At 49.9% G+C, this 18339-nt stretch overlaps 7 protein-coding genes across 7 annotated transcripts; 6 read left to right on the forward strand and 1 right to left on the reverse strand.

Moving 5' to 3' along the window:
- Nucleotides 1-295: 295 nt before the first annotated feature.
- BKA55DRAFT_521590 (uncharacterized protein) lies at nt 296-1150 on the forward strand (the record flags this gene model as incomplete). The annotated part of the gene is made up of 1 exon (XM_046188524.1): nt 296-1150. The coding sequence occupies one exon, from the start codon at nt 296-298 to the stop codon at nt 1148-1150; it is 855 nt and encodes a 284-aa protein (XP_046045240.1).
- Nucleotides 1151-3178: 2028 nt separating this feature from the next.
- On the forward strand, nt 3179-4461 carry BKA55DRAFT_521577 (uncharacterized protein; the record flags this gene model as incomplete). Its single annotated transcript, XM_046188522.1, has 4 exons — nt 3179-3319; nt 3368-3404; nt 3454-3923; nt 3946-4461. The coding sequence occupies 4 exons, from the start codon at nt 3179-3181 to the stop codon at nt 4459-4461; spliced, it is 1164 nt and encodes a 387-aa protein (XP_046045241.1).
- Nucleotides 4462-5277: 816 nt separating this feature from the next.
- On the forward strand, nt 5278-6178 carry BKA55DRAFT_694736 (uncharacterized protein; the record flags this gene model as incomplete). The annotated part of the gene is made up of 2 exons (XM_046200080.1): nt 5278-5885; nt 5935-6178. 2 exons carry the CDS (start codon nt 5278-5280, stop codon nt 6176-6178), a joined length of 852 nt encoding a protein of 283 aa, XP_046045242.1.
- Nucleotides 6179-6270: 92 nt separating this feature from the next.
- Nucleotides 6271-7302, forward strand: BKA55DRAFT_579114 (uncharacterized protein). Its single transcript, XM_046193807.1, has one exon. It carries the CDS (start codon nt 6531-6533, stop codon nt 7125-7127), a length of 597 nt encoding a protein of 198 aa, XP_046045243.1. The 5' UTR covers nt 6271-6530; the 3' UTR covers nt 7128-7302.
- A 343-nt stretch (nt 7303-7645) lies between these two features.
- Nucleotides 7646-11920, forward strand: BKA55DRAFT_135375 (uncharacterized protein). Its single transcript, XM_046184864.1, has one exon. The coding sequence runs from the start codon at nt 7729-7731 to the stop codon at nt 11797-11799; it is 4071 nt and encodes a 1356-aa protein (XP_046045244.1). The 5' UTR covers nt 7646-7728; the 3' UTR covers nt 11800-11920.
- A 121-nt stretch (nt 11921-12041) lies between these two features.
- On the reverse strand, nt 12042-14523 carry BKA55DRAFT_597593 (NADP-dependent oxidoreductase domain-containing protein; the record flags this gene model as incomplete). Its single annotated transcript, XM_046196099.1, has 3 exons — nt 12042-13103; nt 13648-13968; nt 14017-14523. The coding sequence occupies 3 exons, from the start codon at nt 14521-14523 to the stop codon at nt 12042-12044; spliced, it is 1890 nt and encodes a 629-aa protein (XP_046045245.1).
- Nucleotides 14524-14808: 285 nt separating this feature from the next.
- On the forward strand, nt 14809-18152 carry BKA55DRAFT_694741 (uncharacterized protein; the record flags this gene model as incomplete). The annotated part of the gene is made up of 3 exons (XM_046200081.1): nt 14809-14986; nt 15031-15217; nt 15269-18152. 3 exons carry the CDS (start codon nt 14809-14811, stop codon nt 18150-18152), a joined length of 3249 nt encoding a protein of 1082 aa, XP_046045246.1.
- Between the last annotated feature and the right edge of the window lie 187 nt (nt 18153-18339).

Consider the following 18339-nt stretch of genomic DNA (forward strand, 5'->3'; position numbering starts at 1 on the left):
GTATTTCATATTGATTTCTTATGTTGTTGTACTTAGTCTCACTGTGTCGTAGCACTAATTGATGGTGATCGACTTGGATCCATTCGCAGCGCTCGATGACGACAATGACATCATCACCACGATATCTCTCGCTAAACCTGAGATACCTTCTCATCCTAGCAGAGCTGAGAGCGACATGAGTTGTATAAAACGCGCTCAAAGATTACACACAGCAACAGTTCAAACCCTAAAACGAAATTGCCGAAACTTCTCCACGCACAAACCACTACAGCGGAGGCCGTCGGAGCCAGTCAAGATGAGTTGGATGGACAGCTGGAGTCGACCCTCCAAATCTCAAGCTACACCAGCACCTTTCTACTTATTGCCCGGAGGCGAAGCAACTCCATACTGTCACTCATGCGGCAGAGTGATTAGTACGAGACGAACTACTGCGACAGCAAATACCAATACTCCAGCCAAGTACTGCTCGAGCCGATGTCGGACACAGAAACCCGGGAAGCTGGACCGAGAGCTCGAGAAAGCCTTCGTGAAATTGCTGACCGCGGACGAGAGCACACTAGAAGAGACAAAGAAGCAGGCAAAAGGCAGGAAACACAAGAAGGGGAAGAACAGCAAGGGCGACAATCGGATCTTGGTGCCATGCAGTGCCGCTGAGGAGCTCGTCTTTGGACCGAACCGAACGTCAATGGAGGAAGAAATTGAAGAACATCATAGCGACGAGGAGGAAACGAAGGAATTAGAACCTACGCAAGCGCCATCGGAGCCACAATCATCAGAAGACATGGACCTCTCGGGCAACATCAAAGACGACAATCACATCGACGGCGACGTTCTCGCCCGCATGTCAATCCGCAGCGGTACTCGCATCCGTCCACCACAATCCATCTCCGAAGTCAACGGCAGTGTCGGCGGCGAAAAAGGGCGAGCAGAACGTATCCACGAAACAGACGCGATGCTCGAGAAGCGCAAACAGGGGCAGAAACGCGCGAAGGAACGGGAAATGACAAAGTGCGCTGCACGACGAGGTGTTGTTTTTGGGTTTTCTGTCAACGACGAAAGCGAGAAGCGTCTTTGTGAGGCAATTATGGCGGGAAAAGTCGTGGAACCTAGTTTTGCAAAGGGGGATTGGGCGATAAGATGGAGAGAATGAAAGTGCTCGGACTGTTGGCTCATGTATCTGATATGGTTCGGGCCGACAGGAGTCAATAAAGATACTGATTGAGTCTGATTGACGATATTTATAACGCGTTAGCGATAGGGATCGACGCCTTATCACGGTCCAAGCGTTGATGACAAGACACTCTAGAGCAAAGAAGGAAAGGATACTGCCCATTTGTAACACGGGTTCATTCATTCACCAACTAATCTGCTGAGTAACGCATATGAGTGGTATTACTGGTAGATCAAGTATCGCCTTGACTTCATTTTTGACAGACGAGTTTCTGGATGCAGAGGTGGAACATGCCAAGCAGCACTTACGGAATGGTCCACCACGGACGAGCGGAAGTGTCTCCATCGTTATCGGCACATTCGTTCTATGGGTCTGGGGTTCTACTCCGCTGAAATCTGTCATTTGTGCTTTGCTCCGCTGGAATCTGTCATGCGTAGCCTCGCCTCACATGCTTTACCATTTTCAACGTGTTGGAGAAACTATCATGTCATAAATATTCCAGAAACTAGGAAGATCATCTTTTGACCAAATTTGACAGGACGATAAACGAGAGTCTAGAATCATTTTTTATCTGTTTGGCCCAGGGGAAGTAGGACGACATCCAGGTTCCCGAATCTCATGCTGCAGGGTTCAGCTTTCAGCGCTCCAGGCGATGGTACACAATCTTGACTTGGCACCTCCAGCTCGACGCGACTGCAACGTTGTTATGCAAGGTCAATCATTAGCCAGATTCCTACAGGGCTGGAATGCAGCCCAGAATCTCAATAGTTTTGAGCAGCGCAGTTCATAGTGCCATCCCACGGAGAGGGCGAGAACGATGGCGTGCGTTAGCCGGAAATAAATCATGACATTACAACAGAAAACGGTCAAGATCACAAAAGATAAGACAGGACTGTTGGTCAATGCCTGTCCGGGGCAAAAAAAAAAAAACGACCTGCAATTACCCCTAACTCCAAAAGCAGTAGGTGGTAAAGCCCAGGGATCAGCCACTGGTCCCAGCGCGCTAAATAGTGACGCACTACAAGCAGACGTGGCGCCACGATGGATGATAGGGCGTCGTGAATTGGTGGTGATAGGTGAGATGCTGTTTCAGCATGTCGGACCAAATCTAACAGAGTTTCTGTTAGAACAACCGAAAATTCGGGACCGAGCTTACGGGCCGGGCTGGTTGAAAAACCCTGTCTATCACTGGCTTAGAGGCTAAAGCTGAGGCCATCTTGTTGTCCAAGGGCGGTGGTTGAGTGATTTTTCTCCAGAGCTGCCTTTTCTAGAATAATCCTCGTATGAGCAATCAATGGCGTCGTTATCCCACCTGCTGAAAAGGTCAATGAGAGGCTGATTGTGAAGGTGTTGATCAATGCGACAGCTATCGACGCCTTTTTTCTGGTTCTGGAAGGTCTGCAGTGAGTTAATCAACCATTGATGTTCTAAAGGGCCGAGTATCCGACGAATAATTGTTAACCCCCATTCGGTTGTCAGTCGGTTCAGTTAGCCCAACTCAAACAACGTCACGTCATTGATGATCGTCAAGGGGAATATTCCTCAAACAGGCACAATCACTCAGGGACCCAGAGATGATCAGCCCTGCCAACATCTCCCCCGGACGATTTCCGCCGGTCCACTGTAGCTCCAGGTTTACGCTAGACTTGGTCCAGTCACACACAATGGCACTCCGGTTAACATACCCGCCGAGACCTGATGGTGTAGACAACGAGTCAGTTGTTCTGGAAGCCAAGTCCAGTCCCCCTTTACCCCAGAGCCTCAGCCAACGCTTTTCTCTCCCTGGGTTAGACCCATCCAGATAAGCGTCAAGGATCCTTACTGTCAAGGGACCCGAGGCCACCATGTGGGAAGGACATCCTTCAAATGCAGATCACTCCCACAGACATCCGTGCCTGGCGTGTGTGTGTACTCCTGCACCTTGCCTTGCTTTTTTAACTTAACTAAAACAAAAGTTCGTCCAAAGTTTTCTGACAAGCCTGCGGGAACGCAGGATCATAGCCCGCCATGAGCCTCAAGTCGGATATCATCAGTGCCATGGTCATCACGTGGGTGTCGGCCTTGTTGGCGCTGGTTGCACGTATCTTTGCGAGGCGCATGACAAAGGTTCCGTGGTGGTATGATGACTACTTGTGCGTTGGTGCCTTTGTAAGTTTTGCTTGTGAAGCTTAAGGGTCTGTTGCTTACATGCTGTAGGTTGTTGGCATTGGATACAATGTTGTGATGATATACTGTAAATCCCCCTTCAGGTTGATGATAGGAACAGAGGCTAACATCTGTAGGGGCCTTGACATGGTACCTTGGCACGACGATTCCCGACTCCGTCAGCGATGAACGATATGAAGAGATCAACCTCAACGCCCGACTGATGCAGTTCCTCATCTCCCTCACCTACTCATACTCGATCGGTCTCTCGAAACTCTCTATTCTCCTCTTCTACTGGCGCATCTTCAAGCAATCAGCTATTCGAATTCCGATCCAGGTTATGCTCGGTATCAGCGGCGCTTGGCTCATCCTCCGTACATTCATGGTCATCTTCCACTGCATACCAGTTCAAGCCTATTGGGACAAGTCAATTGAGAACGCTGTCTGCAAGATCAACGACTCGCAATTCTTCTTCGCGACATGTCTTACTCACTTTATTCTTGATGTCGTTATCTTGGCGCTGCCGGTTATTGAAGTGTTTAAGTTGCGACTTCGTCTGGGACAAAAGATTGCCATCACCGCTCTGTTTGCCCTTGGTTTCATGCAAGTCCTCCGTCAATATGTCATAGTACTATACTAACAAACAAAGTGTTTGCCTTGCATCTGTCTTTGTCATCGTCACAGCTCTTCAATATGATCCCGCGTCAAGACAAATGCCCCGCGACGTCGCCACAAACGACATGTGGGGAGGTGTCGAAATCAACGTCGCCATCGTCTCCGGTTGTTTCCCTCTTCTCCGTCCAATCTTCACCAAGATCCTTCCCAAGAGATTTCTCAGCTCTGCTGGAAGCAGTCACCCCATCAGCCGCACAACCCACGGCATTCGTCTTACTACCATCAACCGTACAAACAAGGATAAGGAGGCAGACGATACAAGTTCAACTCATCAACTTGCTGATCCTGAGCAAGGGATTCCTGGAGAGTTTGAGATTATCGATGGAAAAGAGGGACCTCGGACCTTTATCTCAAGTCGAACTACTGAGTCGCTTCATTCGAGGGAGCAGGATATGGCGGGGATTTATGTGCGGAATGATGTTGTCCAGGAGGTTGAGGAGTCGAATCATACATATGCGATGAAGAGATGAAAATAATCTCTATTAATATTGTTTCCTATTATCTTATACCCATACACGTGTACATTTAGACTTCCAGAAATGTGATTTCATATGCAACTCTGATCGGATTTCGTGAGATTTACCACGAGCTTTAATGCGTCTTAGCCAGCAGTACCAAGTCCGCCGGCAAATGATAGGCGCTAGAAAACAAACAGAGCCTTTCAGCTTCAACCAATTGCGATGTGTTGTCTATTATGCGAACCCGACGTTGAACATGTACGCGGCTGAAAGCCTAAGTTATGCATAAAAAGAGCCTACCCCCCCTAAACTCTTTAACATTATGAAGGAAGTTTAGACTACATGAATGAGGATACGAAATTTAGATGGAATTCATAAGCTTCAGATATAGTTTATAGTTCTCTTCTTAATCCATATTTTTGCGCTGACGTTTACTCATCTTGACCAAGATGAGCTCTCTCCTTGTCCTCTCCACCGTGGTGCCTTGATCAAAGACTTATAGTAATAGATCATGTGAGTGTCTGGTAAGGTGGCAGTGCCTTGACTCCGACCCTTCTCTCACTCTCTCGTCTCGAAGGAGAGGCCTGCTCCAAGCTCGAGCGAAGGCAGGCTCGATAACTGCCTCGCTTGTCGTCGATGTTGCACCTGCCCTTTCACCACCAACACTGCCTTCCGCCATGATTCATTTGAGTCTTGAGGCGACGAGGAAGAGCTTCTCTTCTCCGTCAAACAAACTTATCGCCAGCAATATCTCAACAAGAGCTTCTTTTCTCCTTCAAACAAACTTATAACCAGCAATATCTCAGCAAGAGCTTCCTTCGTCACGCCATGTCGTATATTGTTCCTAACACTGACTTTTCCGATGAACAATGGATGCATTGGCTCCAGCTTCATGAAACTAGTAGTCTATGGCCGGGAGTATTCGATGACGGTGGAATTTTCAAGCGGTTATCCGAGGAGATACCGTTAGATGCATTACCGCCTACCACCCCAGTCCAAGATACTACGTCGGCCGAAGATACCACGGGACTGGACGATGCCACTCCGGTCGGAGGCACGGCCGCAGTCGAAGATGCAACTGCTACACCTATCACAAGTAATAGTACACCCAACGATAGCGACACTTCCTTCATTTTCGACGAAGGGGGATTTCGCGACTATCACAAACTCTCTCGCCGCGCACAAACAACGACTCTGGAACCTGACACTGGTCTGAGACTATTCAAGGATAGATATCCCGATTGCACACGAAGCAGCATCGTCGTCGAAATCAAACTCAAAGGCCATAATAAGTGGAGCTACGATTGGTCCGTCTCATTCTCCTCCAACGAGCCGTTCAATGAAGCAAACCGTGAGGGAGATATTGTGTTAAGGGTCAATCAGCGCTGCGCAGCATGCGTCAAAGTACTTGGCGAAGCTATCTCCGCAATCACCGAGTAAGTATGCTTCGTTCCCAAAGAACAACCAACTCTAACAATCTAAAAGATTTACCAAAGAAAACCGCAATGCGAATCCACCCATCTCGAACTTTTACGTGCTCATCCCCCAGGGCTCTAGATCCAACTATGCACTCCTCAGGTTTTTTCTCTATGTGGAGCAAGGAGTCCACCTGGAAAATGATGACCCTGGCTGGTGCATCGACGTGTACAATGAACTTGCGGTGATTTTGGAGAGGATGCGAGAACTAAGGACGCAAGGAATTAATGTCAAGCTGTGGCAAAGGGTTTAGTGCATAGTATGTTAGACCCAAGCTGGGCATCGATAGACAGGTCTCTGAGAGACTGCTAATAAAACGGTCTTTTATTTACTACATATATAGGTCCTAAGGCGAGAGTTTATATTAACTTGGTAAATATTTATAAAGTAAATATCATGATGCCTGTTTGTTCAAACGCCCAGCCAGTGTGTTCAGTTGCCAACAAATCGAGAAAATCCAATTATTCACTCTGAAGCTGCATTCAGACGTTAATCACAGATCCTCATGTACACCAACATCACATCACTGACAATGATTGCCTATATAAAGTCCTCAAGCCTGGTCACTGGACACACGGCACGCGTTACGCTACTACATATCGAGAATGTCGGACTTCCGCACACGAATACCTTGCAAACAGGTCAACTCCTTTAGCAAACTCTCTAATGTGCTGACGGCTGAATACGGAGATATGCACTATAAATTGAAGACGGAAAAGAACGAGCGTGGCGAGCTCTTCTACGTGGTTGGTGTGTCGTGCCATTTTGCGCGTGATGTGCGGGAACTCCTGATCACTAAGGGAGTTCTTCGGGAGGGTGCGAGACCGCGGGGATTTTCGGCTATCAACAAACCAAAGCCTGGTGGAGATTCACTGCCTGAAGTCATTGATCTCACTGGGGATGACTCGGATGGGGAGGCACTGCAGGCCCAGAGTCACGAGGAACCGAACGCAGAAAACATTCCAGGAGAATTGACATCTGGATCACGTCAACGTCATCCTGTTCTGGGACAAACGCCAGGCTCCATTGCCAAATCAGCATCAAATCAACGAGATACCACTGAGAGGATGCACCAAAGCACTACGCTACAAATCCCTTGCCATCGCCGAGTTGAACAGCGACGCAACGGCGCGGTTGGCCAAGGAGACTGTCCGACAGGGAGGGTCCCGATATCTATGCTTCTTGAAGATCCTCAAACTTGAGCTCGATTGGCGTCTAGAGATCGAGCCAGTTAACACAGGCTTTTGCAGGAAATTTGAAGTTCAGTAACGGAGGAAGTTGGAGGTTTGGGGATTTAGTGTCTGGCACTTGTTTGCAAGCGCTGGACACTCCGCCCAGCTCACCGGGTCCTTCGTGAGCACGCATTTCTTTTGCAACAAGGAACGGAATAGAAAATAACTGATAGAGCAATTGAATACCCTTCTATTTTAAAGGTTACATGGGTGCCGGCAGCACCTCGGGTCGAGACGTTAAGCATAATTTTGCGCGATGCGGCTGACATTATTTAGAGTAACCATAGCGAAGTGGCTGTTACAAAAATAACACTCAGGCGCCACTAAGTTAGGCTTTTGGGCTCACAAGGCGTTCTTTGGTGGTATTTTGTGCCTCGTGAATGTGAGACTAATGCTTCAGCTGAATGCGTGGACCGGTCTGGACTCAGCCCGTGAGGAGTCATATATATTTAACTGTGATGTGTCCCTTCAAAACCCTGAAGCTTGGCGATTCCGTGAATAAATTGAGAGGATATTTGTGAATAGCGTCATAAGTGTTATTAAAGAGTTTTTTAAGGATTGTGACATCAAGATGGCGAGTGTTCCGCCTTATGGCAACTACCAACCGCCTGGTCCAGGCCTGCCTAACCAGGCTCCAGCACCACCAACGCAGCAGTACTCCCAATCCCCTCACCTCCAACAATACTCTTCACCTCCACCTCAACAATACGTGCCTGGTCAACAGCCGAACTATCAATCGCCTCCTCCCGGACACGCACAGCAGGCTTATCAGACCCCGCAGCCGCCCCCAGCGCAATATGCGCAATCGCCGTATGGACACCCTCAGCAGTACGCGCCAGGCCAACAGCACAACTACCAGTCCCCTCCTGCGCCAGGCCCTCAAGTGATCCAGCCCTCACAATCGCCCCAGGTTCAACACCCCCAATTGCCTCAAGGTCAATATCCTCAGCAGCAGACTCCAGGTCAGCAGCCCAACTACCAAGCATCGACCTACGGCGTCGCAGCCCCGCCAACACCTGCTCAGCACCAGCAGCAGTACCAGCAACAAGCAGCTCAATTCGGGACTCGACCTTCGGCACAGGCCCAACTTCAATCAACCGCTCAATCTCTCTTCAAGTCTGGAAAAGGAATTTTGGGCAATCTTGCTAGCAACATCAAGTCAAAATACCCTGCTTCTTCACCTTCCGGTGCTCCGACAAGTTCTGGGACCTCATACACTGGAGAGGCGCCGAAGCCGACCTACAATCCAGCACAGCATCCTACGCAAACGCCTTTGAGTCCGACAAACTCATTCCCGCCAGGCTATGGCCAAACTCAGCCTCAGCAGGCGTATGCCAATCAGGCGCCGCCGACACCACAGCAGAGCGTTCCGCCCGCTGCACCAGGCTACCCTCCGACTCAGCACCAGGCAGCGCAAGTGGCATCGCCATCTCAACACCCAAGTGCGCCTGGTCAACCGCCTCACCTGAGCTGGCAAGAGCGTTTAGAGGCTGCTCAACGTCCCAATCCGGACTTTCAGCAATCGCACGCGAATGTTCACGCGGGTGTACCAGGCGCGGTCCCTCAGCCGCTGGTTCAATCACCATCAGTTGCTTCGCCATATCCCCAGCCCGTGTTGCATCATCAGCAGTCCAATCCAAATGAGCCTACAGCTGCACCACCTACCAATCAACCTCTTTCACAAGGATCAGCCTATGCCGGCCCACCTGGGTACGGTCCGAACCCTCCTCAAGCGCTTTCGCCGCACCAACATCACCAGAGTGCTCCTCCTCAGCTTCAACAGCAGGCATCATGGCCACAACAGGGAGGTGTGAGTACTCCATACAACCCGGCACTACCATCGCCTCCGCCTCCACCACAGACAGCTCCCCAGCCTGGTCCTCAAGTTGGCCCGCCCGGTCATGACTCTCATGGTGTACCACCACAGCCGCAGTACCAGCAGCAAGCTGCCCAATCATCGCCTTATCAGGCTACCCCTGTTGGTGCTACGCACAGCCCGCATCAGGTCCTCCCGCCCCAGCAGCCCTACCAGAGTCCCCCTCCCCAAGGGTACCAGCAACAGCAAGCGCCTGTCCCGTACAACCCGATAGCTGCTTCGGGGATGTCGCCAACAGCGCATGCAGCGCCTGTCCCGCCAGCTCAGAGCCTTCCCACGAGCCACCCGCAAAGTCCTCCTGCAGCGCAGTCACCGCACCAGCAACACCAAAGCCCACCATCGCAGCAGCCAGCTGGCCAATCGGCAGTAACTCAGCACGTGCAGCCGCCTTTTCAGGGCACTTCCGGACCTCACGGGCATCCTTATACAACAAACCAGGGGCAAGTCCCTCAGACTGGAGGTGCGCCCGTCGATGTCCAGTCTGTTCCTCCTCCAGGTCAAGCTCATACCTACCCGCCTCCACCACCTCTTAATCAACCGCAACACAATGTACAATCTGTCGCAGCCCCGGCACCAAACCAATTCCAACCTTATAGTCCACCTGTTGACCACCAGGCTCCACCGGCCCAATATGCGCAGCATCCCCAATTCGCAGCTACAGGCCCTCCGACTTCTCAGCATTATACGTCACCTCCTAATCCGCCAACCCCAGCTGGCGCGGTCAGTCATGGACGAGTGCCTGCAGATTCTCCAACAACGATAGCAGGTCAGAACTTCCAGCCCTACCAGCCTGCTCCCGAATTGTCAAGCTCTCAGCTACCGGAGGTGATTACGAATAATGTGCCTAGCCAGCCCGCTGCTTACGGCTATCAACAAGATCCCGTCGCTTCCCTCTCTGCTCAAATGAACAATCTGAACGTTCTGAACAGCGGTCATCCTCCAACAGCGCCCAGTACTGGCCCGACCGCACAACAAGATGGGCCCCGGGGACCGCCGTCCTGCCAAGCCACTGGCATGTCCAGCGACATTCTCCCATATTGTCCCGAAGACAGAATCGTGAGCTACTCGCTTGATTGGTATCGATTCATTGCTGTGCCACAGTATCTCATTTGCACGAGGTGCTACGCCGACTATGTTCAGAGCACTCATCTCGCGAGTCACTTCGAGAGGTACCATTCGCCTGAGGGCACAGAGTCCAAGTGCGGCTTCTGGTCTCCTCGCGCACGAGAGGTGCTCTGGCCTCAGGCTCTTCAGACCAACGACGTCAGACCTCTACAGGCATGGATGGAGAAGAGCTTGACTCTCAAACCATGCAAGGGTAGAGTCTGGACCATGGCTGCTGATGAGATCAAGTGGTGGGGCATGGTCAATAACGAGATTGACGGGTTCATATCGTGCGACGCTTGCTATGAGGATCACGTCGTCGGCACCGCCTTCGAGTCTCGCTTCCAGCCATACCGCCAGCAGGGCCAAGACGAAAAATGGATGTGTGATTTGTGCATTCCCTACATCGCCAAAACGGCAGTCAAAATGGCAAAGCAGAACCACTGGAACGGCTTTGTAGAAGCTGCCAAGGTGCGCATTCATCTTCCCCTGTGCGAAGGTAGGGATGAGGAGTCCAACAGTGGGCATTGGATGCTACCCCGACGCAGGATCAAGGACATGACCGTCTGCGAGGCATGTTATCTGGATAAACTCGCGTTTACACCATTTGGCAACGAGTTTGAACGTCACATTCGTGCAGAAGGCTTCGACGCCTTCGTTGAGTCAATTGGCCAGAGATGGAAGTGCAAGCTCACTGATACGGCTGTCAACATGAGTATTGCGCTCGAAGCAGCCATCTATCGTCGAGACTTTGACGTCTTCTGGAACGCAGCTAACGCTATATGTGGCCTAGTTCCATGTACTATTCACGGAATCGTGCGTGGTAACTGGTGGACTGTCGCTGGAGGATGTGCCGACTTCGACGTGTGCGAAGCTTGTTATAAGGGAATTGTCGAGACATCTAACCTTGAGAGGTTCTTCGAGCCTGCTCAGCGTGATCAAACCCTCGACATCGTTTGCAACTTTTGTCCCGGTACTCCTCGATGGGGCATGTTCATCCAGAAGTTCGCCGAAGCTCTTGATAAGGGTGTCTTCAGTCACTACTCTGACTATGTCAAGAAATGGGCCGGAGTCCCGACATGTCCAGGTATCAAGAACAGAGGCAAGAGTAAATGGTGGGGACACCCTGAAGCTCTGGCCTGTCAAGACTGCTGGTTGAACTTTATGGCCGATACTCCATTGGGCGATTCTGTTCCCGTCAAGGGCGTTTACGATGAACGCACCTTGATCTGCCAGCTATGGTCTCCAAGAATGCGCAACATGTGGCTCGCAGCTTGTGCTGCCGGACCTCCTGGATCACCTGAATCACAAAAGGCCCTGGATGAGTTCAAAGCATTTGGAACAAGGCGTGTTCAGGTGTATAACGCGACAGTACCTCACATCGAGATGATACAGCAGATGATGATGATGAAGCAGATGCAGGCTATGCAGCAGGGGCAGCTGAGCTTGATGTACCAGGGCATGAATGGCATGGCATCTATTAGTGGTACTACGGACGGGTACTTGCATGGGAACAGTTCTGTTGGATACTATGAGACTGAGCATGGAGTCACAGCGGCGAATATGATGAACAATATGCATGCTGGGATGGCGGATGCGAATAAGATGAGTGATTGGCAGCAGATTGCGCAGCTGCAAGCTACTTGGATGGAGGTTGAGTAATCTGGTTCTTTGTAGTTGGATAACTTTTTCTCCATAGCGTTTCGCATGATCATGATCTTCATCAATTGTCCTGTTCTTCTAAAGATAGTCGTGGGTCTTCGTGTATCTAATGCCCATCCCATTGCTGGTAAGATTGTTCCCGGTAGCTAGCCCTGATGTAAGTTGTGGCTCCCAATCCTCTCTACTTCTTTTCTTTCTTTTCGCCTGTTTATGTACCTCAACGCCGAAAACAGAATGCCCTCTCAAGCTCTCACAGGCAAACCCACCTGGAGATATCCGAGTCCTCCCTCCATCGTGTCCGCCGGCGCGATCAGCTTCTTCAGCAAAGCGATCGCCTCATTTCCTCCACGCCCATCAGAAGTCCTCTCATCCTCCCAATACTGATACAGCTGCCACCACCAGCAATGTGTAACCCCGTCAAGGCCCTTGTACCCAGCTACTCCATCCAGCCCAACACGCTTTGCCCACGGTTTGTCGACGATGTAGTGTAGACAGATGACTTCCTCATCACGCCAGATGTTCGGGTGCCAGTATCGCATCGTCTTGATAGCATTATACTGCCATCCAAGTGCATACCACTTATTCACAAAGAAGAACGCCAAAAAGTCCTGATCTGGAAACATGAACGTTGAAAGCAGCGGCGTCGTGTTGAACACATCCAACATCCTATCCCAAAGTCCCTCAGAAGGATGAAAGATAAACATGCCACCATTGAGAAGCTTGTGCGGTGAAGGTGACGTCTCAGTAGGCTGTAAAGGCTCCATAAGCGCAGTGGGATGCTCAAGCGGCGTGTAAGCACAATTCTCCGCCCTCCAATCCTCAGGCGCCCAAGAATCTGAATCAAGATTACAAACACAAACATGATTCGCCGCAATCCAATCATCAGGAAGATGCGTCTCAACCTGGAATACAACATCCATGTTATCCAGCACCGCCATATCAGCGTCAAGGTAGCACACAGCGTCATACTCAAACAACTCAAAAACACGAAGTTTCGTCCAGGTATCCGCGAAGCGTTCCGCGATAAGCGTCATCTTGACACCCTCCGGCGGAAGAAGATGCTGGCACTCACGCAGAATCATGTTACATTTTGGCGCCTCAAGCTCAAGAAGGCGTTTGGCATCTTTGGGGAGGTTGGGGGTGTAGAGCACGACGAGAGGGTAGATTGAGGAGTTGCGCTTGAGGGTGTAGGCGAGGATTATCACACCGGGGAGGTAGGAGTCGCGGGTGATGAGGGTTGCATAGGCGTTGTGCCTGGTTGCGTTGTCTGCCATTTTTGTCGTGTTGCAGATTTGATTGTGACTCTGTGTGATAGAGATGAGGGTGAGTAGTCGTTGGCTGGATGAATAGGGCGGAAGAAAGAGGGGTGAGTGAGATTCGTGAACGTCATGACCTAAATATGCGGTGATGAAGTCATGATTTAGTACTACCTTATCCCTTACATTATTCACGCTTGTTTAAGTTTTGTGTGCAAAAGTGTATGGATTATGCGAAAAAGCAAATGCTGGCTGAATGCTGTGTTACATCTAGAGTATCGGTGAGACTTTGTAGACGCCACGACGTTGGTCCCGAAGATGAGACACTTGAGATTATCGTGAATATCGAGACTGTACCTGAAATGAAACCGAGTCAATGACGCGTGTAAATATCGGTCATTGAGAAGCTAAGCATTCGTTTATCCAAGATCTACAATCCAAGATATGATGACCCAGATCTCGGGATCTAAAGTTCAAGTTAAGATTTGGTGTATCATCTTACCTCCCCATCCTAGCACTGCAACCCAACACCTGAAACTGTAATCCAATCTTATCACAACGTTACATTACACTACATTCAATAATTATCCACCGCTTGCACAATTGCACCCGCAGCGCCCTCGTCCAGATCATCCAGCGCCTTCATATCCCTGTCGTCAAGATCAAACCCGAAAACATCGGCGTTGGCTTTGATACGCTCGGGTGTATCGCTCTTTGGAAGGGGAACCCAGTTCTTTTGAAGACAGTATCGGATTAACACTTGATTCTGCGTGACTTTGTGCTTTGAAGCGATGCTTTTGAGAGTTTTGTCATTGGCTTTTTGGTTGCGAACGAGAGGAGCGTAAGCTTCTACTACGATGTTGTTCGTTTCGCAGTATTCCACGGCTTCTCTCTGTTGTAACCAAGGATGCAACTGATGTACCTGTTAGTATTTTATTTTTTGCGCTTTTTGCCGACGTACCTCGATCTGATTGACGTGAGGAGGCCAAACTTTGGCGAATTGCTTCAGCTCTTCAATATGCTTAATACCAAAGTTGCTCACGCCAATACCCTTCGCTTTGCCGTCCTCATACAGCCTCTCTAGGGCTTGCCACATCTCCTTTCTCTTTGCAGCACCGCTATTGGGGCTATGGATGAGAAAAAGGTCGACATAACCGCTCTCGGGATCAAGCTTCTTGATGCTCTCAATGCATCTTGCGTAGCTCTTGTCAACACTACCAGCGGCCTCGAGAATCTTTGTAGTCAAGAAAACATCTTTCCGATCAACGTTTGACTTTTGAACTGCCTGCCCAACCTCTGTCTCATTGGCGTAGTATTGCGCCGTATCGATGTGTCGGTATCCAGCTTCAAGTGCAGTGAGGCATGACTTGGTGCAAACTTGGGGTGGCGATAGATACACCCCAAATCCAAGCTGAGGAATTTGAACAGAATTCGCCAGAGGCAAGGTATCAGACTGTGAGCGCTCCATGGCAAATACAAACAAAGTACTTATCTAACAAGATAAAGTTTGGTGTTTTGGACGAGAGGGGTAGACTGTATTTTACTGCTGTGTAACTGATGCGGAGCGCGTAAAGATACAGTCATAACTCGTCAGTTGAGTCGATGACGTTGTCTATACTCCTCTTTTTTCTGTGTCACAAAAAATAAGTCGATGATGCCATGAGTGAAACAATTTAAGAAGAGGGGTAATTGATGCATCGCGATAGACTCAGTTACTAATTTTGATCTGTGTTTTTGGGCTGAAGTCTGTGAAATGGTGGATGCGAATTATTTTACGTGTACGGTTGGTGAGGCTGCGAGGCTGAAGCGGAAAGACGAGAAGGCGAAAACGTGGACGACGGTGGTGACATTGATCGATGACCAGGCTGAGAGGAATCCAGATGCACCGGCTTTGGGATTCGCGACTTTTACGCATTTGAAGTCTACACAGGGTAAGTGTTCGCATGAATGACAATACCATGGCTGACATGAGCAGTATTCCGTCATCTGTTCACATTTCGGCATCTCTCAGACACATCAAAGCATGCCGCACAGGTTCTTTCAGCTCACTTGCCGAAGGAGCCTAAGTCCTTGAATATAGGACTATTATCCTCAAGTAGCACCGAGTTTGTCCTGACATGGCTTGGTTTGATGCGCCTGGGATATACTGTTTTGCTTCTTGCGTAAGTCACTGACTGGCCTGAAGGTTATGCGCAAACCTGACCATATTGCAGACCTCAATTGGCACCACCAGCAGTTCAGCATCTTTGTGAAACTTTAAGCATCAAACATGTTTTCGTCGACGACATCTACGAGTATAGAGCTCGCGGGCTCTCAAACGACATTGACATCATCAGGATCCCTTCATACCAAGATGATTCGCCAACAGATGACTTGGAGCAGACCCCCGTAGTTTCCGAGACAGCATACATATGTCACACTTCAGGAACATCCTCCGGGCTACCCAAGCCAATCCCTCAAACACAGTTCGGCGTGATGGGGGCGTTGTACAGCTTTCCAGGAGAGAACAAGCCCGCAACCTTTTCCACCACTCCTCTCTATCACGGAGGATTCCCAGATTGTCTAAGAGCATGGACAAGCGGTGCCGCGATATGGTTTTTCCCCGAAGGCCACGCCCCCATCACAGGCGCCAATATTATAAGAGCTATCGACTTTGCACGCGCGCACAGCTCAATCCCCGTCAAGTATTTCTCGTCAGTTCCGTATGTCCTTCAAATGCTCTGCGAAGAGTACGGCGGCATTGAAGCTCTTCAAACGATGGACCTTGTAGGTGTCGGCGGCGCTGCTCTACCATCGGCGATAGGCGACAAACTCGTGAACTCAGACGTGAATCTCCTCTCGAGGATGGGGAGCGCAGAATGTGGGTTCTTAATGTCTTCACATAGGGACTACGCCGACGATAAGGACTGGCAGTTTCTCCGGGCCATTGATGACCCAAAGCTAATCGAATTTGAGGCGCGCGAAAATGGACTCTCGGAACTTGTTGTGAAGCCTGGCTGGCCTTTCTTGATCAAGACGAATCGCGAGGATGGATCATACGCAACTTCTGACCTCTTTGAACCACATCCATCGATCCCGAATGCATGGCGGTATCACAGCAGAGCTGATGCGCAAATCACCCTCGCCAACGGAAAGAAGTTTGATCCTTCGCCTATTGAGGGCAGCATATTAGCTTCTTCCAAACTGCTGCAGGATGTTCTCGTCTTTGGCAGTGGAAGAGACTACGCTGGAGCACTCTTGTTCCCTTCCTCGAGCGACATTAGCGCAGATGAAGTGATCGATTCTGTCTGGCCACATATTGATGAGCTGAACTCGGGCAGTCAAACCCATACTCGAATCAACAAGACAATGCTGGTAGTTGTCCCTGTCAAAGAAGGGCAGAAAGCTTTAGAGAAGAGTAGCAAGGGGACTATTCTGCGACGGCAAGCTGAAGAGCGGTACTCTGATGAGATCGAAGGGGCTTACAGCAACACATCGTCTTCAACCACGAAGATTCCCGAGGGGGGCCTTCAGAAAGCGGTTCAAGATTGTTTCCAGCAAGTCCTCGGACGGCAAGTTGAGCCAGATCAAGATTTGTATCGCCAAGGCGTCGACTCAATCGCTTGCATACAAATCCGAAAGTTGCTCGAACAAACATGTCTATCATCTGAAAATGACCAGCTTCCTCTGAACGTCATCTACGATCAAGGGACCATCAATTCTCTCGTGGAGTATTTAGAAAGAGAGAACTCAGGAGACAACGAGCTGAATGTCGACACCGATGAGTCAGAACTCAACCTCATGCAAGCTCTGACTGAAAAGTACAACTTTGACCCAGCGTCGCATGACAGTGGCAACCTGATAGCCTCAGGTGTATCTCCTTCAGATAGCAGCTCTAGAAGCCAAGCACGACGAGATCGCGGAGCCTTGGATCAAAAGAAAAGGCTGGCCCAGATGGCCATGAAAATAGTCCAAGATCCCAGTGAACGACCCACGCGCGTGGTACTTACCGGTGCTACTGGGTTCCTAGGGACACATATCCTTCATCTTCTTCGAGAAAATTCTAAAGTTGACAGGATATACTGTTTACTCCGAGGTGGCGGACCATTTGCAGCTCAGAAGCGAGTTTCTGAAGCTCTCTTCCAACGCGGTATGCCGCCTTTAGAGCCGCATCAGGATAAGGTTGTCTGTCTTCCGTGTGATCTGGCGAAAGGTGATCTTGGGCTTTCCGAAGAGCAGCTTCGGGAGATTTCGTCGGGTGCTACGAAGATCATTCATTCAGCTTGGGCTGTCAACTTTAGTCTTCGGCTGAACTCCTTCGAAGACCAGATTGCCAGCACGAAGAACCTGATCAACCTCGCTGAAGAGGCTGATGCAAAGCTCATTTTTGTCAGCTCGATTGCAGCAGTGAGTGACTCTACCGCTCGACCGATCCCTGAAACGCTATCTCAGGATCCGGAAGAGGCTTCGCCACTGGGCTACTCACGCTCTAAGTGGGTAGCTGAGCAAATTTGCGATGCAGCGAACAACAAGCATGACTCTCCTCTGGCTTCGATCGTCCGTGTTGGGCAGCTGTGCAGCAACGAATCTGGAGTCTGGAACACCACCGAGGCGTATCCGTTATTACTCTCAACATCCAAGATAACAGGTTGTCTTCCCGATCTTCCAAACGAAGTGCTCAATTGGCTTCCTGTCGAGCAGGCTGCTCAAGTTGTCGTCGAAACTGCATTTACTTCTTCCAAGGGTTCAAAAACACCTGTCTACCATGTCTTGAACCCGCATACCACACCAACTTGGAAAGAGATGCTGGATTGGTTAGCTGCCAGCGATGAGGGTCCCGAGTTTGAGATCGTCTCATCATCGGAGTGGCTTGAGCGTTTGGAGAATGCTTTGAGCGGCGATAGTGCCAGCCATCCGTCACAGACTCTTCTAGATCTGTGGAAGCGATCATATTCTAAAGAGGATGAGAATAGCAGGGCAAAGGATGATCAGGAGAGTTCTGTATTTGATGTTGCTCAAATACAGAAGGTCTCTTCTGCAATACGGGAGGTCAAGCCATTGGACCGAAAGCGGCTGATCAAGACCTGGAAGTGGGTGAATGAGAATATTAAGGGGTAAGCATTCTTTACCAGTTTGGATATTTCATCGCAGAATAGAATAACAGCATGATAAACAAGACATCCCGACATTGAGGATCTCATTGCAAGTAGTCCATCGTCCGCAAAGCGGGACCCGTCGGTGTATTCTCTGACTCGTGATTCGTCACATCTTAGACTCACTCTGTTTTGCCAATCACGACGGCGGA

The sequence above is a fragment of the Fusarium redolens genome (genome assembly GCF_020744475.1).
Source record: "Fusarium redolens strain MPI-CAGE-AT-0023 chromosome Unknown BKA55scaffold_16, whole genome shotgun sequence".
Lineage (NCBI taxonomy): Eukaryota > Fungi > Ascomycota > Sordariomycetes > Hypocreales > Nectriaceae > Fusarium > Fusarium redolens.

Excerpts from the sequence above, each read along its gene's own strand:
- BKA55DRAFT_135375 (XM_046184864.1), top strand. The coding sequence starts at position 7,729 with ATGGCGAGTGTTCCGCCTTATGGCAACTACCAACCGCCTGGTCCAGGC.
- BKA55DRAFT_579114 (XM_046193807.1), top strand. The coding sequence starts at position 6,531 with ATGTCGGACTTCCGCACACGAATACCTTGCAAACAGGTCAACTCCTTT.